Source organism: Numenius arquata, chromosome 10 (assembly GCF_964106895.1).
Source record: "Numenius arquata chromosome 10, bNumArq3.hap1.1, whole genome shotgun sequence".
NCBI classification, from domain to species: Eukaryota; Metazoa; Chordata; class Aves; order Charadriiformes; family Scolopacidae; genus Numenius; species Numenius arquata.
This window is the reverse complement of record NC_133585.1, coordinates 21,685,953-21,713,245: the sequence shown is the minus strand read 5'-3', so window position 1 is coordinate 21,713,245 and position 27,293 is coordinate 21,685,953. Positions and strand designations below refer to the sequence as shown.

The 27,293-nt window shown below is 41.6% G+C and overlaps 1 protein-coding gene across 2 annotated transcripts in view; it reads left to right on the top strand.

Annotated features, from left to right (window-relative positions):
- PRKG1 (protein kinase cGMP-dependent 1) overlaps positions 1-27,293 on the top strand; it is a 560,704-nt gene that overhangs the window by 472,091 nt on the left and 61,320 nt on the right. For both annotated transcript variants that reach the window (XM_074155210.1, XM_074155209.1), the window contains exons 8-9: positions 10,984-11,049; positions 18,680-18,754. In XM_074155210.1, the coding sequence (XP_074011311.1) occupies positions 10,984-11,049; positions 18,680-18,754 (141 nt within the window). The remainder of the gene's footprint in view (positions 1-10,983; positions 11,050-18,679; positions 18,755-27,293) is intronic.

Sequence of the window (27,293 nt, the reverse complement as noted above, 5' to 3'; positions counted from 1 at the left end):
AGCAGCAGTGAGCATCTCCAGCTCCCTTGCTGCACTCACATCAGCAGGCACCAGTGTGGTTGTTCACATCGTTAACTGTTGGTGTCCAGGATCTTAATTTTGTTGTTCTAGTGAAGGGTTTGGGCACTTTCTGCACTTACTCGTGGTGCTTTTGTTCCCGTTATTGGCCTGACCTTTCATGCAGCAAATAGAAGAAAGCATTCACTGTAATTAGCCAAGTGAAACCCATTCGGAGTGAAACTGGGTCCTGAAGTGGGTGCTGGTAACAGGGTGCTCCTGTGCTCCCAAACACAAGGACAGGATGGCCTAGGTCCTGGGTCCACCCAGGGAGTCCTGCCAGGAGCAGCAGGAGATGGGCAGAGACAGGGCTGGAATGAATCTAGGAGATGGGATACAAGCTATCTACATTGTAGATCCAAGGTGCACCGAAGAAATAGGGCCAGAGAGAAGACGAGACAAATTCCATACCTACAACTGAGGGTCCCAGGCTGAGCTTCTGGAACACGGGCAGAAGATGTGGGTGAGGGTTCAAGTGAGGCTGCTCAGGGTGATTAAAGCCTATAGACACACTCAGGGCAATGACAAGCTCTTTATTTTATTAATATAAACTTAAGTCCTTGTTATCAATGACAACAGTTGGGTAGTCTGGAAGAAAGTCAAAGGATCTGTGGGGTAAAGGAGGGATGCAGTGAATTTGGCTTGCAGAGTGAAGAAGGGATGGGTGGATCTGGAGGACTCTAACGTGGGGAGGAAGGTAAGATGGGCAGTCGTCAGGATGGGGACACTCAGATCCACTTGCAGGGGCAGAGTATTGGCCATGGGAAGAGGAAGATATGAGCATGGTGCAAATCACGTGCTGTAGGTGGGATTGCATGAACCTGAAGTGTAGGGGAGTGAGAATTTGGTACCCAGTAAGCTTGGGGGTGGAGGCTGGTAGTGTCAGCCAAGGACAAGTGGTAGTGACAATATACCTCCCATGCCTGTCATCTAGATCCTACTGCTGGCATCCGTACAGGAGAAGCCGTAAACTCATTACAACTCCCCTTCCCTTCTTCACAGCGCTTAGGAATTTAACAAGAGCATTGTTTAAAATACAGTTCCTCTTTTAAAAAAAGTCATGAATTCAAAATATTCTCAACTGAAAGAGCCTCTTATCGTTTGCAGATAGGGCAGGCATCCTTGCAATGAGACGTGGTTTCAATAGCCAAATACTTTGCTTGTTGCTTCAGCATGACAAAGGGTATTTGTCCCAGTGCTCTCATGCACAAAGAAGCCAAGCAAGAAAAAGAACATAACAGTCATAGAAACACTGGAAGGGAGGGGGGAAAAAACCCGACTCTGTAAGGAGCTCAGGCTGTAAGAAGCTGCTCTGGATGCAATTGTTTCCACTAATCTGGCTGAAGGCTCTCCCGTGCTCATGTAGGGTTTGGGATATAAATATAGTGGCTACAACTAGTAAGCTGGCACGATATCCGGGTGGCACAGTTAAGGGATAACCTGATCCCTGCCTCTGCAGTGATTGCATGTGTGCAGCTTTATGAGCTTGCCAACACAGTAAAGACGTTAGGCCAAATGGACGTGGCCTTGTTAATTCTTGAAGAGAAGCCAGCTGCCAGTTCTGGTAGCGCTGAGGCTAATTGCTGCCTGTATAATCTAATGCACCTCGCTTACTCACCTATAAAATATGTTTACAGATATTATTGTATATCTTGGCTGCTTCTGAGATTTAACTGAGACTGTGTGAACCTCTTGCGCGTGGTTTAAACTGACGCTGCGTAATTGCAGTGTTGATATTGTTCATGTGTCATGGATGCATCGTGTTAGTTTGGTTTGGTTTTAATATGGCTGTTTTTGTAAATAGTGGCAAATCAGTAGCTTACTGCTCAGGAAAAGTGCTTGTAGGTTAAATTGGTTGTGGCAGAGGTCATAGATTATTTCCTGAGTCGTTTGCAATTATCAATTATGGATTAAATATGATGAGAATATACCAAAAGTGTATAATGAAGTTAATGATGAGTTACTTCTTTATTAACACCGCGATCTGTGTGGTTCATAACCCTTCATATTGTTGCAGCCACGATTACCTTGCAGCCAGGAGTTAGCAGAAGAGCCTGATTATGCCTCACAGCAAGGGGAAAATCCTCGTGCTGACTGTCAAAAGAGTAGGCACCATCAGGTTTATGCCAGCTTCATGATAATCAAGTGGTAGCAAGACCTTTTCTCTCTGCTTTCCAATCATGAGAGCCACGTACCCTTCTCTTCTCAGAATACTTTTCGGCTGACGCAACCCCCTCTAGGTTTCCTGAATCACTGTCATCTTACAATTACGTATATAAATGTGAAGGTGGCTAGCAAGGGCTGATTTTACACCAACTTTTAAAAATGCAGCAAAAGGTCTTTGTGTTATGAGTACTTTTTGCCCTCTGCATCTCCCCATTTGCTTCCAAGGGGCAGGAATAGGTTCAATATTACCATATTCTATTTAATAGTGCCTGTCATAGTGCTTTGGCCTTATTAATACTATTTTCTGGCGGTATTGATCTACATTACATCTATTGATATCAGCATAGGCAGCTGTTAATTCACCAGCATCACTGTGTCAGTTCTATAATCCAATAAAAATAACAGCAGCCGTCTCTTGCATAGTGTCTTCTGTCTGTAGACCCAGGGGATCACATAGTAAATTAAAGCGTTTTTCTCATTGTAATGTAGGAATGAAATAGTGAAATTTAGCAATATAGTGAAATACAGGAAATATTCATACATATAGAAATATATTCCTATATAGGAATATATTGAAATATAGGAATATTGGAGTCAGATATTGAAATGACTTGGTCAAGGCTGGGCTGTAGGCCCAGGGCAGACAAGGGAGCAGTCACAGTCCAGTGTAGTATTTGTAGCAGCGATTGTTTCCCCAAATAAATACAATAATTATGTATTTTTTTAAAATTAGAACGTTTGCATTAATACCAAAATAAATTGTATTTTATGTAAACTGGACTTGATTTTCCATCATTCATGAAACTGGAAAGAAGGAGAAGCCCTTCAGGCATTTCCCCTTTCATGAAATAGCATCCATCATTAATATGAAGCAGAAAATAAGTGTCAGACTTCACACAGCATCCTGAAATGATCCCAGCACATCATGACTTGTTGGGAGAATTTTGAGTTAAAACTTGGGGTAATCTTAGTGGTAGTTGTTTGGAGTTTCATTTGCTTTTAGAAGTGTCAGTACAGTAAGGACAGAACAGAGGTTTTTTTGAGCAACAGAGTCTTGAAAGACCTGTTAACCATCTCTGAGTCCTTAATTTCATAAATATTAAAACAAGTTATCAGGAAGGGCTCTTTTTCTTGTAAATCCTATTGCGCAATCCTTGCCAGCACTTAAACCTTTCAGCTGGAGCCACTGGGAGTATCAATATATTTTAAAAACAGTAAGTGCGTGCTAATGATATTCTCACAAGGCATAAAATAAATTATTAGAAGGGGTTGGTACATTTTCTAACCTATTTGGAGAGTCGTACAGTTTGCTTATATAGAAGAAAAAAACTGTAAAATAGCATTTTGAAAGCATTTTGTCTGAACAAGCTGAAATATTGTTCTATAAGAAATGTTTCCTTTTTTCAGTAGCCGTATATCCTAAATTGCACAGGAGGGCAGGTATCTGCATTTTGATACATGCCTTCAAATTGGGGTACCTTGAAGCAAAATCCCTCCCCTATCGTATTTCATTCCCTTTATAGAAGGTGTGATTTTAATGACTGTGGGGATTTTCATAGGTTTTATTAAATAGCATACCTCTTTTCAAGTGAAGCTTTTTCAAGTTGCGCATTTTATTAGGTTCACCTTAAAATTTTTAGAAGTTTAGTAGGCCACATTGTATTTATTAATTCCATTAACATGTTTTCACAGTCAAAACCAATGGCAAATGGATGTTGTGTTCTCAGAAAGCTGAAGTGTTGGAAAAAACAAACAGCAGCCTACAGGGGGTGTTTTTCCCCTATGGAAATCAGTCAATAGATCCAGGTAACTGATACAGGTTGTGGCTTCCACCATCAGTCACAATGGACCATGTCACCATTCTGTAGGTCTGCAATGACTTGACTTCAGCAATGGCTACCGAGAAAAAGAAGGAAAGAGGGTGCAGAGTGGCACAAACTGTACCAACTGAGGGCACCGTTAAATCAACCTACATTTTTGCTTCTGTGTGTGTTGGGTGATCACATCATTTACAAGGTTAGTCCTAACATTTCAGATAAAACATGTCCCTACGAGCCGAAAAACAAGTCTTTGGGGGAAAAACCAGCCTGGCTGAACAGAGAGATATGGTCACAACTCAGGGAAAAAAAGGAGAGTTTATGGCCTTTGGAAGAAGGGGCAGGCCACTCAGGAAGGTTACAAAGATGTCGTAAGGTTATGTAGGGAGAAAATTAGAAGGGCCAAAGCCCAACTAGAACTAACCTGGCTTTGGATGTTAAGAACAGTAAAAAGAGTTTCTATAAATATATTAGTAACAAAAGGAGGACTTGGGAGAATCTCCATCCTTTATCAGATGAAGGCAATAACATAGTGACAAAGGATGAGGAGAAGGTTGAGGTACTTAATGCCTTCTTTGCCTCAGTCTTTAGTAGTAAAGTCGGTTGTTCCCCAAGTACCCAGGGAACATAGGGGAGCCAGTATATAGGGGCGGGGAGCAGAATGAGGCCCCCGTAACCCAAAGGGAGGTGGTGAGGGACCCGCTCCAACACCTGGATATAAACAAGTCTGTGGGGCCGGATGGGATCCACCCGAGGGCACTGAGGGAGCTGGTGGAAGTGCTCGCTGAGCCACTTTCCATCATTTCCCAGCAGTCCTGGCAAACTGGGGAGGTCCCAGCTGACTGGCATCTAGCAAATGTGACGCCCATCCACAAGAAGGGTCAGAAGGATGATCCGGGGAACTCCAGGCCTGTCAGTCTGACCTCGGTGCCTGGGAATGCCATGGAACAGAACATCCTGAGTGCCATTATGAGGCACATGAAGGTTGCCCTGGTGACCAGGCCCATCCAGCACGGGTTCACGAGAGGCAGGTCCTGCTTGACAAACCTGATCTCCTGCTGTGACAAAGTGACCCGCTTGGTGGGTGAGGGAAAGGCTGTGGCTGTTGTTTACCTGGACTTTAGTAAGGCCTTTGACATGGTTTCCCACAGTATCCTCCTGGAGAAACTGGCTGCCCATGGCTTGGGTGGGAGGACTCTCCGCCTGGTTAAAAACTGGCTGGAGGCCGGGCCCAGAGAGTGGTGGGGAATGGAGTTAAATCCAGTTGGCGGCCGGTCACGAGTGGTGTCCCCCAGGGCTGGGGACTGGGGCCGGGTCTCTTTAACATCTTTATCAATGATCTGGACGAGGGGATCGAGTGCACCCTCAGTCAGTTCACAGGCAACACCAAGTTGGGTGGGAGTGTCGACCTGCTGGAGGGTAGAAAGGCTTTGCAGAGGGATCTGGACAGGCTGGATGGATGGGCCGAGGCCAATGGGATGAGGTTCAACAAGGCCAAGTGCCGGGTCCTGCCCTTGGGTCACACCAACCCCCTGCAGCGCTCCAGGCTTGGGGCAGAGTGGCTGGAGCTGCCTGGCAGAAAAGGACCTGGGGGTGTTAGTGGACTGTGGGCTGAACATGAGCCAGCAGTGTGCCCAGGTGGCCAAGAAGGCCAAGGGCATCCTGGCCTGTCTCAGGAACAGCATGGGGAGTAGGACTCGGGAGGTGATGGTCCCCCTGGACTGGGCACTGGTGAGGCCCCACCTCGAGTGCTGTGTCCAGTTTTGGGCCCCTTCCCACAGAAAAGACATTGAGGGGCTGGAGCGGGTCCAGAGAAGGGCAACGGAGCTGGTGAGGGGTCTGGAGAACAAGTCTTGTGAGGAGAGGCTGAGGGAGCTGGGGGTGTTCAGCCTGGAGAAAAGGAGGCTAAGGGGAGACCTTCTCGCTCTCTCCAACTCCCTGAAAGGAGGGTGTAGCCGGGGGGGTCGGTCTCTTCTCCCAAGTCCCAGGCGATGGGATAAGAGGAAATGGCCTCAAGTTGCGCCAGGGGAGGTTCAGATTGGGTATTGGGAAAAATGTTGACACGGAAAGGGTTCTTAAGCCTTGGAATGGGCTGCCCAGGGAAGGGGTTGAGGCCCCATCCCTGGAGGGATTTAAAAGCCGGGTTGCCCTAGTGCTTAGAGACATGGTTTAGTGATGGTTTTTATCAGAGTTCGGTTGATGGTTGGACTAGATGATCTGAAAGGCCCCTTCCAACCTAGACAATTCTAAAATTCTGTGATTCTGTAAAACTTCCTACAGGTGACACCTGTCATGATCAGACTGTGTTTCCTCGGAAGAGCGACGGCCATCCTATCCAAATGGGCTTGTAGACCGCCAAAGGGCTATTGACTGCAGCAGCATCCCAAAATGTACATTTAGGATTGTTAGGGTCTTTTATTTCTTTCTCTAAAAATGATGATGACATCCCATTTTTCTTTGACCAAGTTACTGTGAAGAACTTTCACCAAGGTGGTTGCATCAGTGTCTGGTCCTTGGTGGTTGCTCAGCAGAAGCTGCTGCTGCCTGAGAGAGGTCTATGGTAGAAAGCTCAAGTCCCATGGGACTTCTGGAAATGAGCGTTTAGGTCATTTAAACTTGAGAATGGTGTTAATGAAGGTTTTCAATGGAAACATGGAAAGAAAAAATTAGGTCTTCCCTGGTGGGTTTTAAAAATTTGCTGCAGTACGACTATCCAGAGGTTCGTAATTTGCTGATATTCAAGTTCTTTAGTGCATTTTACCACTTTCTGGCACTATACACTTGACCTTGTTACAGTATTTTTAATAAGGTTGATTTAAAGTATTTAGGACAAGGCATGTTGGAAAAGGAAAAAAAGAAGGGCGGAAATCAGTGGTAATAGCTCAAAACCCAGCATCTCTGTCTCCCCTTAGTATTTTGTTGAGTATTTTCCGACTGCACCATGACTGTCACATGGGAGATTAGCTTTATTGTGTATTCTGAGGAGCAATACCCAAATTTGGCAATCTTCTGAAAAAACAGCCCTAGCTCTATCCTTTAAAGAGAGGGTTTTGCCTACGTAGAGGCCTAAAAATTTCTGTACTATGTTTTAGCTTGAAGTCAGTTTTGATTGACAAAATACCAGTCAGGAGATGAGCAGAAGAGGCTCGGCTGTGAATGTGATACTTCCTGCAGCAGGGTACTCGCACCTCATAATAAATTCTGTTTTGTGCTGGGAGGCTGCATCGGGGGGGAACCAATCCCCAAAAGTGGGGCAGACATCACGCCAAGGTTGTACCAGTTGTGTCCATCTTCTGGGAAGAACTCAGAGAATTGTTTGCTGGTGGCGTAAGAACGAGTTTCAGGCAAATATAATGGTAAAATGGTTAAATTAATGGTTTAATGGTTAAATTAAATCATCCAAATGTGGCTTCCATGTATTCGAAGAATTATATCAGCATTATTAAGGTGTTAGGTGTGGTAGGACCTGTGAGAGCCAGTGTTGGAGCAGGACTCCAATGAGTTAGGGCATGTAGGAAGGTAAAAAAGCAAAAAGATGGGAATCATCTCAAAGATTTTTAAATCTAAGTTAAATTTTTACCATCTAAGGTAAAATCAGGGAACAGAGGCTGACGTATGATGTTATCTCCGGTTAAAACTGCGTATGTTTTTCATATTTGCTTTATAAACAGCCTTATAAATAGTGGGATTGATATGCTTTTATAAGAAAAGCTTCTGGAAATGGTTAAAAAAAATCCTTATTCTTAAATTAAGTTGTTGGCAAAGCAAAATTTTTGAAATTGCCCAATTTATAGGTGGGGAACTGGGCGACAGCTTATAACAAGAAAAAAAAATACATATATGCATTCCATCTCTTAAATAATGTACTCATGTTTATAGTGGTGCGATAGCACACTTTGGAAGAGCTTTAGGAATGCAGATAACGTTGCCATCTCTGTTGCCTTGCCATGGCTCCAAAATACTCCCTGCTTGTATTTCCCGATGATGCATCCTCAAAACCCCCCGCAGCAGCTGTGACCTTTCTCCAAGTCCCGAAGCTTGAAGTGGAGGAGCTGTAAAATACCAGAGCTCGCCCAGAGGGCAAAATATAGCAACGGGCTGGAAGGAAGCAGGCGTTTTCCCAGGGGGAAATGGTTGAGGCAAACCGTAGTGATGGAGTACTCGGAGAGTGAAGGCGATTCCTCCAATGAAGAGTGCTGTTTCTCGGTGAGCAGCGACGAGGAATTCTGCGATGAAGTCCAGAAAGCTTCTGAGTCAGTGCTTGCAAGCAAGGCTTGCACTTAATTACTTGTGGCATTTGGTAGTGTGCGCTTCTAATAATTACTTGTTGCATTCGATGCCCTGCCTTTAAAATAATTACTTGTGCTGTGCATTTTCAGTAATTACTTTTGTATTTAACGCTATGCACTTCTAATAGTTATTTGTTGTATTTAATGCCATGCATTTCTAAGAATTACTTGTTGCATCTGATGCCATGCATTTAAAATAATTACTTTTCAATTGAATACTCTACTTCTGCACCGCTAATAACTACTTGATGCATTTAATGCCATGTGCTATAACTGGTGGCCTCCTGTTGAAATATTAGCTTTTAAAACATGGGCTGACTGTTTTGCTGGAAGGTGACTGAGGTTAATTCGTAGATCGGTGGCATGGCCCTAGGTATGTTTGTCATTTTTAAGCCTATGTGAGGTGTTGGTGGTTTTTGGAAGTCCGAGCGTGTCTTGTATTTCATAGCTGATGCACATAAAGGTTTAATGTTTGTATAGAACTGAAAATATGTAGATTTTTTCCTTCTTTTTTTTTTTTAGAAATTTGCCGAGATTTTTACTCCTGCTTGCAGCCTGATCAGTAAATGCCCCCTAACACAAGAGCATGCGAGGTTTATAAACCCACTTACAATCAATTTCGGACTGTGGAACAGGAAGCTGCTTTCCCCCATGCGTCCCTTTGTTCGGTATTTGCGGGATGAGTGTCCTGCAGCAGTGGCGGAGGGGGGTTTGTAGGCAAGGATGCGCAGGATGGCTTTGGAGATACCCAAAGATAGCGATTTCTTGACTTAGCTCTTCATATGTGAGCCACTTTATCATTCATTTAAAAAAACCACCCTGGTTTTCCCCTGACTTATCAGTTATTTCTACTCATGGAGAACATAAGGAAACCTCGGAATTGCATGACTTTCTGCATTACAAAAACCCTGCCATCTCTCTGGTTCAGGTATTTGTGCCAAGTCAAGTGCCCTTTGGGAAAGCGCCTTCATTCTACATTAATTTCATGCTGATTAAAAGGATATATTAAGTACAAGATAGTGGAAACCATAACAGTTACTTTTGCGTTTTAATCTCTAATGTTAAGGTTATTTAAAATGTTTGAACTAAAGCCACCAATAGCCATATTTTACTTGTCTATAATCATATAACCGTAATATAGTAACTATAAATGTGTCTATAATCTGTAAAGGTATAAACTGTCTTTTTGTGGCAGAAAAGCATCTGAGATAATGGGAGAAATATGTTAAGTTTCAACTGGAATTAATGAACAACAACCAAAAAGTTTGCATGTTCATTTTATTTATTAGTATACAGGCAAATGTTGGCTACAGAAATCTAGTGCGATATTAAATATTATCATTCCTTAACCTCTCTACCAAAGTTTTAGGAGTTAATAGAGGTAAATGTCTATTGTTGTTCAGCTACTTCTTTCTACTTGCTTTAAATTACCATAATTTTTTTTTGTCAGTATGGATAAATTAGCACTAATACACACTTAATTTCAATGAAAATAGACTCAGAGACAGCATTTGGAAAGAGGCTTGAATATTAATGAGATAGCTCAAAAAAAATTAAAGTTAATTAACGGTTACCTTAAAGGGAGAGTGTACATTCTAGTATGAGTGCACATGCACCACCTTTTTTTTGCTATATTACTGCTTTAATACCTCCAATCTTTAACCAGGGGAACTGCTATTTTTAAATGTCATTTTCTGCTTCAGTGGGAATGTACAGTGGTTTTCCCGTCTAAATGAATTAAATTGTTTAAAAGAGGTGGGTGTCTTTTGCCCGTAATCCACTTACCCTTCGTACATGAAAAGGTTTGGAGTGAATTTGAAGAAAACAGCAACTCTGAATCCTGTACTTTTGTTTGGCCAACACAGAAAATGCAATGGCATCTCATAAACCCTGAAAAAACACCGAATCGGTCTGATTAACATGAAGTAACTTCATATTTTATAGCTTGTGCTGGCGACAGCCAAACTCTCAGTGAGGCAGGAAAGGGGAGAACACAAGTCATTTGGTAATGAAGATACAGAAAAAATTCTAAGCACCTTATTTTTAATTTCTGAAAAGCTGGGGAAAAGTACCAGCGCTGTGTTTTAATGCTGAGACCTTTCAAAAGCTCTGTCCCCAAAGCAGTCTCAGCCTCCTCCGTGCTCAGATAGTAAATACATAGCGAGTCCTAAAGCCGACCATATACCTTGAACCTCCTCTGAGTAGCAGAGCTGATGTCCTGATTAACTAGATGCTTCACGTTCCAACACTGAGCTATTATGTAGGTTGTGGGGGAGAAGGACATAAGCAGAAGTCTAAGTTCGTAAAGAAATCTACACAAATAGCTAATATTTTGATAAAACTGTTTCTGTTCACAAATGTGCATAGCAAGAACTGAGACTTTACCTAAAAGAGGTGAAAAGCATGGGCTGATGCCTGGCTGAGTGTCTTATTTACACAGGGAACTTGGTTCTTTTTTTCCCATTCATACATGGTTTTTAGCTTTTGCATGCTTGAAGCTTGTATGGATGATGAACATCAAATTGATATAGGGAAAAAGCTATGAAACCCAGAAATTTCTTCTTAAAGCGCTTTAAGAGTGCGATATGTTTGGAAAGAAAAATATTGTAATGAAAAGAATCCAGCTTATTTAAGAGATGCATTTTTTCTTTCAGGGAGGATGTCAGAACAGCCAACGTCATTGCAGCTGAAGCAGTAACATGTCTGGTCATTGACAGAGAGTAAGTACATCATTTTCCTGCCTTGGGGTCGGGTCTATCTCCAGCTTGCACCTTTTACAGTTTTTAACTAGAGCCTTTGATCATTTTCTCCAGAGGGGTCATTTAATTTTGAGTAATACAGTCCCACTATATATGTGTCCTTGATGAAGTACGGGGAAGGTCCCCCTAAGTTAATAAGACAAAACTCAGTAGTGACAAATGCAGGCAATTAAGAGGTGCAGAAAGACAAAATGAAATAACTGGGGAGATAGCATTACTGTGGAAACAGATCCAGGCGTTATGGTGGAACGCAGATTGAGTTGGTGTCGGCAAAATGTCATGAAAGTCATCAAGCTTCTGGCAAATGTTAGAGCAAGATGTTGTTATTCTAATCTGTGTGGGGATGGAGAGCCCTTGTCCAAAGAACGTAGCCCTGCTTGAAGCTCTGCGGCTCAAAGGAGATAGAGATGATCAGAAGAGTAAAATAATGTCTTATATAGGGAGCTTGAAGGAATTGGGGGGGGAATAATCTAGAAAATAAGTGCCTGGGCTCTAGAAAACAGTGCTGCAAATTCATCTGCTCTCTACAATTGTTGGGAATGGGATTAAAAAAATTAACATTACCTTGAAAATTCAACATGACTCGTGGGGTGTTTTTCCAGTTGTGAGGGCAGTGAAGCACTGGCAAAGACCATCAAAAGGTACAGACAAATCTTCCACAGGAATCCTTCCAAGGCAGTGTAGTATAGGTCTGTGAAGCCATGAGAGAGGCAGGTAGGATGAATGGGGATTGACTTTTCACTGCCTCCCCCAACGCAAGACCCCAAAGAAACCTGCAGGAGGGAGGCAAAAGCCGAAAGGAGGCGGCTCTTCACGTGAGCGGCTTCCACAGAGCTGTAGGAGGAGAGTTTGCAAGTGTTCAAATGGAAAAGAAATCCATTGGACTTGTTAAATACATAGGACCTACCTCTGGCCTAGGATCTTTCAGAGAGGTGTAGGAGAATACCAAGGCAAATATCACAATTGCTTGCTCAAGAGTCCTTGAACTCTTTCCTGGGCACGTAGTCTTGATGTAAGATACTGTCAAAGGTCACATGCTGGGTTAGGAGTGACCTCTGAAGCCCTTCTTATGTTCTGATGAGGTACGTGAGAGATGCTCAAGTATCTTGTAGGGATGATCTACATACACTCAATCCTGCTTTGGCACAAGTGTTTTGTATTCAGTTATCTTACAGTCCTTATTTCTAGAAATCTAGTGTTCTGTAATGGCTGAACTGGGGAATAATACTTCAAAAATCCTAGGTCTTCTGATATGTTAGTTTGTTTATGGTCAATTAAAAAAGAACATGGTTAATCCACTGAAAACAGATGGTGAATATTGGGACTCTCAGCTGAGTGGCTTTCTTTCTCATACACAAGCAAGGTAGCCTGCTAGATAAAAGACACACTATCCCTTATCTTTCTGTGGGACAAAGAGGAGAAGAATTGAGATAATTAGGTTATTTAGCAAGCATTAATTCGGAGAAATACAAAGCAACAAGTAATTTCTGTGTTTTTTTCTGAACACTTCTCCAAGGGATATTTTTGTTTTGCACTGTGAGCATTAAAAAACCCAAATAACTACTAATTGCAGAGTCAGTCATTCCTGATCATTTTACAGACTGTTTCTTTGCTGGTCTCCTGTGCTTTCTTCTCAGTATATAATGCCCTTGAAATAGTAAGGAAGTACAAGTTAAATTTAAACTGATGAAGCTGTAGTTGATCTATACCAGAGATTCTAGTAATGCTCTGCAATTAGTAGCAGAGTAACACTATTTATAAGAATCCTATTTATAGTGCAAGAAAACTAATGCTATTTATAACACTATTTATAGTTCAAGGAAGGTTGTCCTGTGTCATGACCAGTTCTGACTTTTTTTTTTATAGTTCTTCTCTTGGATTATTATTTTATAGGCATGCAAATAACTGTAGAAGCTAATTTTAATATGGAGAAAATCTACTAAGACTTCTGTAAATTTGGAAAATTGTGCAGACGCTGTTCTGCTAATGAGGAAAAATAGCATTTCTTTATATCTGGATATACAGAATACTACAGCATTTGGTTTGTTATGGTGGTCATGGTAAATGTTCACGTTGAGTTATATGCAAGGCAGCAATGGAAACTGGAAGTCAGCTTTACCTACAGTCGGAAGCTGTTCTGTGCAGAAGGAGGAGTGATGCACGTCATTAAGGTTGCCTAATATCTTCTGTTACAACACAAGCACTTTGCTTAATCAAACGGAACTATTGAAGCAGCAATTTCCATGCTTTACGTGTGTCTCGATCTGAAGTGTTTCAGCAAAATTGATGTAGCAATTTCAAAGAACAAGTTATGGGAAAATATCGTTTCCTTAATGGTCAATCCATTTCTCTGAGAAGCTGGAGAATTTCAGTCTTACTGAGAGTAGGGGTTAATATTACCCATTGGTATTATCTTGTCATCAGGGTAACTCTTCCAGCTTGCTTGTAAAATTCTTCACCAAGACATCCAAAAATGGTTCCACACAGCACCTGAGAGCTACACTGCTAATAGAGCTGCCGTACTCCCATCTAGTTAACACTTGAACTGTAAGAGTCACACCTTGGTATCACAGCAAGTTATTCCTAAGAGAGATGTAAGACTGATCTCTGGATGTGGCAATGTTATTAGCAATTGTAGGGCCGCTTTCATTGCTGGAGGATTTTGAGGGTAATAATACAGGAAACTTTCTTTCATAGGGATGAGCCACGCCACCAAAGAAGCTCTGGGAGAGTTGGGTTGGAGACGGGATGTTGTTTAAGCATGAAAAAGTTAAATGGTTTGCCTCAAATAATTTCTGAAATTCAAAAAATACGTATTAAAATGCTACAGGGGGGAAGCAGTGGGAGTTGAAAATGCCACGAGGAAAGCCAAACATGATGGGTCTTTAATTACCAAACTCACACAATGTTGGCGCTGCCTTGCTTTTTAATTCCCTTGTGAAACGAGAAGGCCATTACAGTCTCAAAAACACTCCAAAAATGCCCAAATAGTAGCATAGCTATTTCTTGCAAATCTACGTAGACATGCTTTGCAATAGTGGATTGTCATCATCCTTTGAAATGAGCAGAGTCATGGTGTAACAAAGATCTGCAGTGCAGCAGGCATTTGATGGGTCCCACGGACTTTAAGTCATTTTGTTCCCACTTGTCCTTGTCCTGAAAATATTTTTTATGAAGGACAACTTGACATTCTTTCTGTCTTGCAAATATCTTTTTTTTAGTTACTTCCTTTACCAGAATAATGAATTTCAGGGGGATTTGGTCCTTAACACTCTCTGGCTTCATCAGCAGTCTCCACCATGCAGGAGGTGAGATGAAGCTGATCATCCGGCTCCAGCCAAGCTGTAGGAGAAATTTCAGCTGACTTTGCTAAGGCTTAATGTCAAATTATGCTGCGTTTCATTCCCATGTGACCACATTGGGAGTACCATTAATTTTGGACGCCCAAGGAAGAGGACTATGACAGCAAATAGACTATTTGCTATAACATTAAGAGTTGCCATCTTGTCAGAAAAAAATAGTGTTGTCCTACCTGTCCCATTGTATTTCAAAGAAACAAGCTTAGTAATTGGTAGGAAAAATTTCCAGGGTATTTCACTTTATATTCAAAGTTTCAACGTGCCCATGCATGCTGTCATTGAAGGAGGTTCCACTAACCCAGTAGGGAAAACAAAACAAGACAGCAACAAGGCCGATCAAATGAGGATGACAGCTTTGCTAAGGGATCTCAGCACCAGGCAGCCTGGCGTCTTCTCCACACTCAAGCTTAATCGTGAGACCAGCTTGTTTCAGCCACACTGCCTGGATGGGAAGGAGATGTTCTTCCTGACAACTGTGAAGCACAGACCCAACTGGGGGGCTTGAAATTGGCTTGAAAAGTCCAGCAGAATCCACATATTGTTCACAGGAATTGTGAAACGATACGTCTGACCATTTCAAGGAATTTGTAGAAGCCTTTGGGGAGCCCGGCAGCTCATTGCAAAAATACAGTTTTCTTCTGGTCAACCACATGATCTAGATTAATATTTTATAACAGTCGCTAGTTGTCAGGTGTCTTTTATTCTTTTTCAATGCCAAGAGCAATTTCTTCTTCATAATTCATAGGGTTTCTGTGTTTATGACTTGCTAAGACCCGATGTGAAATAAAATCGAGACCGTTGCTAGTTAAATATTTCCTATTGTGTTACTGCAGTAATTCGGCCTCTGGGAAGAAACTAATTGTTGGAGATGGACAACGTTGGTGCCTCCAAAGTTTTTCAAGCTTGGCCCTGTTGCAGCTCATCTTAGGGAATTTTCAAGCTCCCTGTAGGGGTTATTAGATTTGTTGCAGAAGTGCAGTCGGGCTGATTGGGGAAAAGGTAACAATTACAATATGCTGGATTTGATGGATTGGTCCTCTAGGAAATTTTCTATAAAACGTCTTCCAATAAAAATTGTGTAGACACAAGCGGGACAACCTTGAGCATCTGTTCTGTGAATCATTTTGAATAAACACAGACAGACTTTATTTGCAGCTACTTCATATGGAGATAAAACAGGAAGGAAACATTTTAAATATTTCAGGTGGGTTTAGATTTTTCACTTTGGATTTTATGTATTTGTCTGTATTTGAAACCCTGATTTTGGCTTTTAGTGGGGATCGCTATGAGGTGTCAAGAAAGGTTACTGTATCAACCCTCTTGGCAATGGAAATCGGAGAAAAATAAAATAAAAAAATATTATCCTAGCATGACTGACCCCGTACAAGCTGAGCTGAACTCTTTCATTCGAGATTTTAGTTTTTGCTGCTTTACTGTTTTTCCCAGTTGGGGTGAAGTTTATCCATGGAGAAAATTGGTTATGAGGAGAAAATAGAAAAAATTAAGAGAGAAGGTCATGCGGAGAAAGAAAATGAGCAGTTTTCTGGTTAGATTCTTGTTGTTGTGACCAAGATGGTACTTCAACAGCATTGAGATAGGCAAGAAAAAAGCGACTTAAGTGAACTTCAGTATCTTGCCCAGTCCTAAGTCTTGCTGAAGATATTAAGAATATTAGACAAACTGTTGTTACTCCTTTCAGTGACTTTTTTTTATTTGCCCATGCAGTGTTTCACTAGACAAAGATTCATTTGCATTGCTGAAAAAAAATTGGATGTTTAATCCTGCCACATTTTCCTAACCACATGAAAGCAAACCAAGCTGAGCTATTTTAAATTGCACTTTAAGCCTTAGGTCATGTCTTATGGTATTCCAGGAGGATTATGGTATTACTGTGTCTGGCTTAATTGCCTAAATTTGCTTTGCTTTCTCTGTCATCTGTCAAGGGTTTGGCTTCATCCTATGGAACATCTTCAACATAAGAAAGATAAACCTTGATGTGTTGAATGAGCTGAATTTTTCATATTTTCCTTACTCATATTGCTGAGTAAGGAATTTTGGTGGGAAAAGATATTCTGGTGATTAACATGTCTTAATATTGAAAATTGCAGCCTGCCTTGCTAAAAAACCTTAATGCCATCTCCATGCAGGAGCGAAGGGGTCTTTGCCACCTTCATTAATGAGTTCCTGTTGCTTTCCCCATGCTACATAAATTATTTCCTACATTATATCATTTTAAATATTATGAATTAAGCACAGTGGAAAACTCAGTGAATTTGTGTGGGCAGAGGATACATCCAGAGCAGTGATGACTATAATTATGCAAAAGGCCACGCTGGAAAAGCCCGTTACAGGAAGCAGCTCTAGATACAAACCAGTATAAATACCTCTCCCGACTGTGACCTCTTGCATTATACTTACTGCAATAATGGGTAAAATACAGCTTTTTCCAGCTGCTGTTCATAAAGCAAGATACTTAAGCCTCCTTTCGTTTTTCTGGAAGCCACATCCCTGCTTGCCGCGTGCACACGGGGCACCTCGCGTAAGGTCAGGCATCTCCTGATGCAGCAGGACACTTAAGTACCCGCTTAAGACCATGCAACATGTTTAAGCTGCTTGGACAAAGCGCGATTCAAACAGTTCCATCGCCCTCGAGGCCAAAGAGAGCATGAAGTCACCCTGGTTAACCTCCTACATGGCAGGATATTGCGTTTCCCACAGCTGCCCTCCACTCAACCCAAAGACACCAGGACGGTGAATTCTGCTTTTTGCTTTATTTTCACAAAGAGCTGGGGGTTGGAGCTTTTCAGGCAATAGGTTTCTCATCTGTGGTTCTTTATCCTATATAATGCCATGTGATTTAAAACCAAGTGATTTTGGGGGGGGGGGGGGGGGAATGCACAAGATCTGCAAACTGTTACCTTTATTAGCCTGCCCCGTATTTTCCTCACCTGCTGAATAGCATTAATTCTCTTTCCTAAAAGTCTTCATTGAGAGAAGGCCATATTAAGTATTCTGTTCTTATTCCTAAATTCATAAATAAGGTCCTAAATGGTGATTATTCTTTTTCAATGTTTTCAACTTTCCAATTAATTTTTTTTCAACTTCTTAATAGCCTTCTTCAGCTCTATGTTTAGTGCCTCAGGAGTGTCACGAACATATAGAAGCCAGGGGAAATGCAGGACTTTCATTTCTGAAGCTGTGACCTTAAGGCAGAGATTAGTCAAGAGACTGTAGTTTCTAAGAGTTCATCCTTTCAAATTAGTTTAGCTCTTTTCTCATTTTCCAAGTGGTGCTTTCTTTCTTGAAAAAAAAGAAAAACTACGTGGGACAAACACACTGGGAATAATTTTTATTTCCTACTTAGTGTCTGACACTGTGTAATATCACTCCAAAGACATAACAGATTTATATTTTTTTTTTCCTCTGGAGTGTTGCTTGTTAGTTGAATTAATGGTCATTGGGTCCATTTGTTTGAGTCACTCATGATATAAAAAGATTTTCTATTTCATTTTCCGCTATGCCTATGCCCTTTCTATCTCCCCTGGGACAGAGGATGGTGTTAAGGGACTGCTCGAGCTACTCACAGCTCGTACAGAAGACATCTCAGCACCGAGTGTATCAGACCCTCCTAACATTTCACCCTGTCTTAGTTTTACCTAATTAAAGCCACATTTCCTCTTAAATGTCATCAAGCAATTTGGCTTATGACAATTCGCTTGCCTTTCTGCCCTCGGGTTTTTTTTCCTTCTCTTTTTTTTTCTTTTTATTTCTCTTTGCTGTGTTACTGCCTGCTGTTTCTCTAAAGGTGAGAAAGCTAAAATACAGAAATAAAGATTATCCTTCACTTTGAAAGGAGAGGAATTTCTAGGGTTTCTGGTTGGAGGACAGGGATGTGGTGGTGTCACCTCACCATTGTGGGACTTACCACCCGCACTGAGAGATTTACTCTGAAACTTATACTGGAGGGAGGAAAGATTCAGCAGTAATTGCAGTGGGTGCAGTCTTAAGAGAGCTACATGAATAAGTTTGGATCTTCTTGCCACTGGTTATTGCACTTCCACCCCTTCTCCGGTGTGTTTCATAGCAGATGCCCAGCCCTGGCCCCAGTTGGTCAATCATGGCCATCCCAGGCATCAAAGGATGGCACCAGGTTGCTACCAAAGAGCTGTGTTGGCTTGCTCGGCTCCCAAATGGGAAACTCTTCCTCTAAAATTGTACCTTTATTTTTACAGCTCCTTCAAACATCTGATTGGCGGCCTAGATGATGTTTCCAATAAAGCCTATGAAGATGCAGAAGCAAAAGCAAAGTAAGTATCTGCTTGTTGTGTTCAGCATAAAATCTTAACCTCGTTTTTATTGATGGTACGTCATTGTAATTTACAAAAAAAAAAAAAAGGTTTTTCTCAACACAATAGTTGTTGTCCCCAGTTCTCTCCATGCATATGGGAGGACCAGGGGGAGATGGGTCTCCTCAGGTCAGTGCCCAGTGCCATGTGGTCCCAAGGTCCGTCTTAATCACAAAGTTTGAGTCCGCAGAAGTGTTGGATCTTCAAAATTTATTGCAAAATAATTCTCTTGAAATATTTTAAGGTGAGAAATTATGGATCTTGGAAAGCTCAAGCAGTGAAGGAAATTGTTGTTGAATTTGATTTGTTTCTTTAGAGAACTCTGATCTTTCTCAGACATTTTCACAAAGTCAAAATGTGTTCTGAGATGAAGAATGGGAAATCAAGTTTGTCATTTTTGAATGAATATTAGAGCTACTTTGATGTGGTATATTCTAAAGTCCTACTATAAATATTCATTCCTTTCAGAAGTGAGCTGTAGTGTATTTTAAAATATTTTCAGAAAAACCCCACTCTTCATTCATTCTTGATCTAGAATTTGTTTTTAATAGGAAAACTTTGTTATGTCTGTACTGTGATTCTATACCAACAATAAAGGTCTTGAAGAGGAACTTGTTCTGATTAGAGGGATAACGAATATAAGCCAATACGATTCAAAAGCAGAAGTAGTTTAAAAGAAAACTGAAGTTGCTCTATATAAAATTATTATACTTTTCCTTTTACAAAATTATTTTACTTTTCTTCTGTTGGGTTTTTTATTATTATTACCACACTAAAGAAGGGGATAGGTGTTTTCTCAAAGTCAAATACTTGGTGTAACTGTTAATCGGGGTCTGCAGCCATCTAAATTTAAGGTTGCTCTTAAGTTATACGTAGCAACTTCTCATTAAACCAGAGGGGTTTGAACAAAGAAATTGGGCACTTGTGTGGAGAGAAAATGAGAAGCCCTAATTAGGTAGTTGGTTAAAAATAAGTTTTTGTTTGTTTGTTTCAGGAAGTAAATATGCATCCCAAGAAACTTAGTTTCTTCGACAAGACTTGCTAATATTGCAAAGTACACACAAATTAAGATAGTATTTTCTTTTTTATGATCTTTGAGTGATATTTGAAATACATTTTTAATCACATTTTATTTATTTTAAGGTACTAAAAGGCATCCCAGGGTTGCATTTTTGTTTAGAATAGTATTTTCCTACCCCAATTCAAACATGTAAGCTTTCTTCTTCAGCTACTTAAGTTCCCTAAAATTCTTGTTGACTTAATTAAAAAGGCAGGAGGCTATCATCCTCTTTTACCATCCCAGAAAATAGGTATTTGGGGCGCAGAATGCAAAGCCAAATGGACACAGTGCTATAGCAGCAGATAAGTAGCTATTAGATTTTACAGATGTATATATAATATGTATATAATAATACATATTAACTATCAGTACCAGCTGAAAGTATGGCATTCTAACGCCAGTAGCAGCTTATGCAAAGCATTTTACAAAGTGTTGGAAAATTAGCGTAAGCAGCTTCAGAGAGATGGTCCCAAGTATCCCAGGCATGTGCTGCTATTATTTTAGATTTATTTTTTTTAGTGTTACGCTTTGGATTATATTGATTTCCACGTGAACAAAAAAGAAGAAAATATTGGTAATGAAACTGGGGATTTTTGGTTTTAGTGGTAACATGATGTTGTTATCGCAGAAGCTTTTATAAGGTACACCACAACCCATTAGCACCAAGCAAAATTTGCACATAGGACTTGCCATTCCCCATTTCCTAGTCTGTCTTTTGCATCTGCAATTTTAAGCTATATTATTAATAGAGTATCATGTAGTAATTTATTATCACAGGCATTTCTTGCATATGCAGAATACCATATTCCCACATTCACATTTGCTTGACTCCTTGAAAGCAAGCACATGCCTGAGAAAAGAAGAATAGAAGAGGTGAAAATGGCAAAGTTACTTTGAGAGTAAAGTGAGACGCATTGGAAGCTGCTGCAGAAAGTTTTGTTGCTTGAGAGTTATTGTTTCTGTATCTTGCAAGATAAAAGTCATCTGGGAGAAAAGTCTACTTGGCATAAATTTTAACCTGGATTACTTTTCAAGCAGCTGTTAATTAGCTCCAGCTAATTGTCCTTCAAGGTCTTATCTTTTCCAAGGGTAGGTTTGTGAAAGGGAAGAACTCGGCACATAAAGCACATTTGGGTTTGGTGAAGCTTTACGCAAGTTAAATCACATAAAAAGTGTTTTTCCCTCTTTTTTACATCCTTGTATCTAGCGTCACATTTTCAGTGCTTGTGTGGCAGGTGGCAAAGGGCCTTTGGATGGATGGAAATTTGCTGTGTACCTGTGTCTCACCGTGTATCAGGTGGATCAGGATGATCCATGCAAAGGTCAGACATTCAGCAGGTGTAACCACACAGAGCAAATACAAAGGATGTCGTTGTGAGACGTCATTACAGCATGTCAGAGCCTGCTTTTGGCTGGTGTGGTGGCCACATTCAGGGCCAAAATGTGAAAAATTTAATATTTTCTTATCAGTTGCTGTCAATTAAGAAATATGAACTGGAATGATGCCTATAAAAATATCTACAAAATGGAAGCAAATGTATTTTTGTATAAATGTACCATATCAATGTGATTATTAAATTCCTGTTAATTTGTAGGCTTCTGTTCAGCAAAAGCACAGGCTTAGACTACATCCAATGCAGGTTCATGTTCCTAAAGCAGGACTTAGGCCACACGCAGGAGTTCATTCCAGAAATGCCTACTAAGTTGGTGGTACTGGTGGGTTTTTCTTTATCTCCATGCTAGAGCATGACCATGGGGCTACAGAGCTGAAAGTCCCAGTGCACGACGTGGCTCAGCAGATATTAGGCAGAAGCTACAGGGTCAGAAGATCTTTCCATGTATTCAACAGTCCTCCAGGTCTAAAAGGGCTGAACAACTTTTTGTGGAGTTTATTTCTTGGCAGCCTGGTGCTTTCCCAGCTAAGCTTTGAAATATGGCTAGGGTGCTCCCAGAACCTGGGAAAATATTTTAACAATCAAAAAGTAGGCAACTGAGCTACAACTTCCTACTCTTGGACATGATTTGAAGGAAAGAGCAAACTCTGCTCAGCTCTTGAAGGCAAAGAAAATGCATATCACCGCTCAAAAATATTTCAGCTGAGCAGATGGGCCTCCTGGACCGCTAAGTGAGGTGTCACAGGGGGACCATGGTTTTAGGTATCTGCATACCACCTGTGACAGTTGTAGGTATCTCTGTTCTGCATGGGCACCTTTGGATTGGGTCCTAGATGCCTGGGTCTTGGCCTGCGCAGTCAGCCAGGACACCCAACAGAAGGCTGCATCAGTGCTCCAGTGGAAAGGTGCCCAGGAGTCCCTGCCAAGCAGACCTCGAAGAAATTTGTGTTCTTCAAGGGTTTTAGCCTTCCTCAGGAAGACGTGTCTCTCTAGGAAAGCAAGCATGCACCAGGGCTGCTGAAAGCAGGGGAATTCGAGGGAGTTGCTCATGTGCTTAAGCTGAGTCATTTTTTGATGCTGTTTTGTGATTATTTTTTTTTAAATTCAGGTGAACATAAAAATTGTGTCTTTCACCTAAATGGAAGAACCCTTTTTTATCCTTATGATTACAGGGATTGTCTTTACAGCATGAGCTTACTCCAGCACCAGACCTGATTTATTTGTTTGCAACTAATACCTTGCTACCCAACTAATACCTCTTTTGAGGACACTTTTCCCTGGTTTTTGCAAGCTTGGGATTGGCAGTTCTCCTTGACATCCGTTCTTTGTGTTCAGTCTCTTAAATCGGAAATCATTGACTTATCATCCCTGAGACTATATAATTAATATTCTACTCCTTGGATGTATTCAGATAAGTTAATAAATTCATTGACTAATGAATATTATTGTTGCATCCTTACCACAGAAAAGGTGAAGGAGAGAGGCAACATTTCATTTTCTTCACTTTCTGAGAACACGAGAGTTTCAGAAGAACAGCACTCCTGTCCCAGTGTCAGGCCCAGGTGCTTTGGTATTTAGGGCATGAAGGAGATACCTACATAAGCAGGGAACCCTGCTTACTTGTAGATCGGTTCCAGGTAGAGCCACCACTGCAGGTCTCATAAATCCAAGAGGAAATAGGTGCTTTCTACTGCAGTTGTTGGTGCCAAGTGAGGTAAGGGTTCAGCAAACAACATTAGCTCCAGACACACAAACTGCTTTTGCTGGTGTCTTCCCCATCCAGAAAACTCCCAAAGTTAATCTTTGCACACTACTTCAATCACTAACAAGGTCATCAGATGAGGTCTGATCCTTGGCTTGCTCCCTTTTGCTGGTGAGGGGTCTAGAGAACAAGTCATATGAGGGGAGGCTGAGGGAACTGGGCATGTTTAGTTTGGAGAAGAGGAGGCTGAGGGGAGACCTCATTGCCCTCTACAACTCCCTGAAAGGAGGGTGTAGAGAGGTGGGTGTTGGCCTCTTCTCCCAAGGGAACAATGACAGGACCAGAGGAAATGGTCTGAAGTTGGGGCAGGGGAGGTTTAGATTGGATATTAGGAAGAATGACTTTCCTGAGAGAGTGGTCAGGCACTGGACCAGCCTGCCCAGGGAGGTGGTGGAGTCACCACCCCTGGAGGTGTTTAAGAAACGTGCAGACGTGGCACTTCAGGGCATGCTCTAGTGATTGAGATTGTTGGGGGATTTTTTGTGTGTGTGTGGTTGGACTCGGTGATCACAGAGGACCTTTCCAACCATGATGATTCTGTGATTCTGTGACCTTTCCATGACATGGCTGTAGCAAGGGAGAGCCTCTCCCGTGTCACAGAGACAAGGAGAGCAACAGGGTGGCCCTCACCACCAAGCTGGGAAAGCTGGCAGCTGCCTGGGCTTTGCCCGGCCAAGCAGAGCATATCCACTCTGATGACCAGGGTGTCTGTGCTCCTTTTCTCCTGTCACATCCAGAGTTATCTGCTGATGTTGATCTTCTGTGGCAGTGGGGCTTGAAATTAATAGCCTGTTGAAGTCCAGAGGCTGGTGCCTTCGTGCTGTTGCTCCAGGCTCTCTGCAGATGCAGGCTAGATTGCACTTTTTGCTTGTTTATTTTTTATTCCAGCTGCATAGCAACCCTGGGGGAATAAGTCATGGTACTCACAGGCAAAATTGTCTCCTTTTCATAGGAGTCAAGGGGGCAGGAACCTTTGTGTACGTATGCAATGCCTTTTCCTTGCCTAGAAGCTCTGGCCCCAAATGCCCTTCATCTTTACTTGAGCTGTATTTTGATAATGAGCTCCACACAAACCTTTTGTTTAACTGGCCAGAGGCATCCCTGTTTTCACTTTACACCTCCTCTCTCACTACATTTATTCATAACAAAGCATCCTAGCAGTTCATTGACTTAGTTTTGGTGCAGAGGGTGGTTATTAATATTTTTCAGTTGTATACGCATACTTTGTACATACTTTCCCTCTTCCACCCTGGCTTTAAAAGTGAAATTGCTTTTATTCTAATGAGAAAGGTACAGCTTTACCGTTTTGACCAAGCAAGGTGGTATGGTGCCCCGTCTTTTTTCTTTTCATTTGCTCTTTACAAGGTGGTACTGTGTACCCCAATACCTTTGAGTACTAGCTTGTTTGAAGATGCTAGTTTAGGAAAAGTTTTTGTGTCCCAGCCATAAGCAAGTGCGTGTGTGTGCGTGGTTGGACTGAAGCCTGCTCCTGGCGTCTCCCGGCGGCTGGGAGCTGGTGCTCAGGTGCCATCTGCTGTTGAAGGCTTCCTTCGAGCTGTGTCCAGTTATCGTGTTTTGCAAGATTAAATCCCCATATCCCCCAGTCCATCTAGTTTCTCCTTTGCCAGCGTGTTTACAAGAGAAGGTATTTTTCAAGTGTCCTGTGTGGCTCCTCGGTGATGGTCCTTGGAGGGCTGCTGCTGGCTCTACATGTGTTTCCTTCTTCTACAGCTTTTTCATCTGCTTCATGAGGTTGTCTTTGAGAGTTATTTCAGTGGTTGAAGTTGTCTCTGGGAGTTGAAAACTTGTTGCACATGGATAGGGTCCATAAGCAGCACACATCCAGGGGAACAGATGTGTAGAGAAAAACGTTGGTGACAAGGACCTGCTGTACAGGTTTAATTACATTTCAGTGGAGTTTTCATTTGGGCTACTTCAAGTCTGGTTCCCTGGACTCAACGTTAAACAGTGCTCGGGGCACAAAGATCAGTTCCTGAGGCATGTCTTCCAGTTCAGCACCACCGGAGAGGAGCCCAGTTCAGGGCACTTGACCATGTTCAGGGGACTTGCTTCAGAAACATGGTCCTCATCTGGGCTATGAGATATTTCTATGCACCTTGTATATAAAGAGGGCTCTTTATTGATTCCCTGTTTGCAGTGTTTTTCTGAAGGTGGTTGGTAGTGATCAGGTCGTGTGTGCTGGTGTGCCTGTGGTGCAGACATCTGCTCTTTGGTGGTCTATAGGTGCAAGTTCTGGCCAGCCTCTCCATAAACGTACTAAGGCTGGAGTTGGCCCTTCAGCTCCAAAGAAATGAGCCATGGCACATAGGGGAACCAACAGACTCCTGTTTCGGTAAGAAGGGAAAGCTTTGAACACAGATGCTGTGTTGCCAGGCACACTGGTACATGATGGTTTTGAGCCAGTCAGTTTGGGGTGAATAATAAGTAACCCTGTCTATTAGGAAAGAACACTTTTTATTTCTTTATCTTGTTTTCTTTTAGAAATGTAGATAAGATAAGCCAAGAAAGATTTTAACCCCTGCCAAAAGGGAAATTTTCAGAGTTAAAAGTTCCAAAAGAGGAGCTACCAATAAAAGAGAATGATTTAATTAAGGTCTGACTTTCTGTTGGGAGACAGATTTGGAAAACTTTGGCTGAAATAATTCACCAATGCACGGAGTGCAATTAGATTAGTAATTTTTCTGCAAGAGGAAATATTTTCTGGCTCACAGCATTAGGAAGGTCTGGGCGGCCTTTGAGCTGTAATAATTGGCTCCATCTCCCTCTGTGTCAATTGTTTTCTGAATTAGGGACCATATGAGAACTAGCTTTTGCCTTGGCTATCTACAGTGCCAGGCTGGGGCGGGAGAGCCTCGTGAGACATACCAAAAGGGGGGGAAATGCTCGTTAATGCTATAAAAAGTAGAGGTTGCAATCATTTCTTTTCAGCTTTGTAAATAATTAAAATATTTCTCCTTCTTGGTGAGTGCTGGGGAGAAATCATAACTGATCATTAATACCTCTTAAGTTTTATGAGTTTAAATACCTTGCTGTTTAGAAGAGTTGAGAGTTTAGATAGCATTATTTGGCCTCTGGTATGCAAGAGCTTTTTTTCTTTCTGCTGGATAATTTTGCATAGAACAGAGTTTAGCCTTAAATAATATGTAATTTCCTACTGAAGTCACTGGTAGTCTGTATCCAAGTCTGGCTACCGAATTTTCCCAACTGCTGTAATAAATAGGTGTTCGCTTATTTTTTCAGTTCTCAGAAATAATTCTAAAAGGTGAGAGCCCATTGAGATAACGTGCAGGGTGATATCCCTAAATAAAGGTAGAGGAGACTGCTAAATTATTACTTTCTTTTTTAAAGGTGAATTGCTCCTTGCTTGCAGACTTGCATTGCTCGTGCAGAGATCTGCACTGGGTAGGCTTTATGGCTGCTTTCCTCTTGAGAAAATGCACTGTGTAATGCACTGTGTTGCTCACAAGGGATATACTAAATTAGCTTTTAAAACCAGGTCATTTTTGTTTAGGTAATAATCTGTATGCTTTCCTCTTGCTGACTTGACCTCTCAATGTGATAATGGGCTGTGTCGGACGCCAGATGGAAGTGCCAGTGAAAAAAAATCAGTGCCTTTGAAGCAGGCTGATATTATAATATTTTACTGCATTTGTTTTATAGAATTAGGGCCTGTACTGATGAAATAAAAATGCAACAGAAAGCTTTCTGATGATAATGAGCCTCATTCCAGAGGAAACATAAAAACGTTGTGGCGAATGCATCCGTATGCTTGCCAGTTCCCGTTGTACGTGGTAGCGCTTGATGGAAATGGAGATTGGTGCATTAGTGCATTAGAAATATTAGCCATTCCTTCGGAATTTATCTAAATACTTTTTTCAGAAGGCACTGAAAATACTTTTCTAGTCCGAGTACTGTCACTTAGAGCTTGGTGAGCACAGTCTCAGTAGCTTTAAACAGAAACTTTGGCATTTGGGAGGGACAGAGCATCAAAGGTAGCATTAAAACAGTTTTGCATGGTTTCTGGGTCTGTACATTTGGTGTCCAGCACGTTTTTTAGCTGTCCTGAAGATTTATCTAAATAGCTTTGTTGAGATTATGCCACTGGAAGATGAGCTATTTCTGTCCTGCTTTCATCTTCTGACTTAAATAGAGGGGCATTTGAATAGAGTCAAATATATTATAAATAAAACCCAGTGATCCTTCTACTATAGGAAGCTACTGATTTTTGGAACTGCTGGAAATAGTTCTGTGATCATTTGTGGC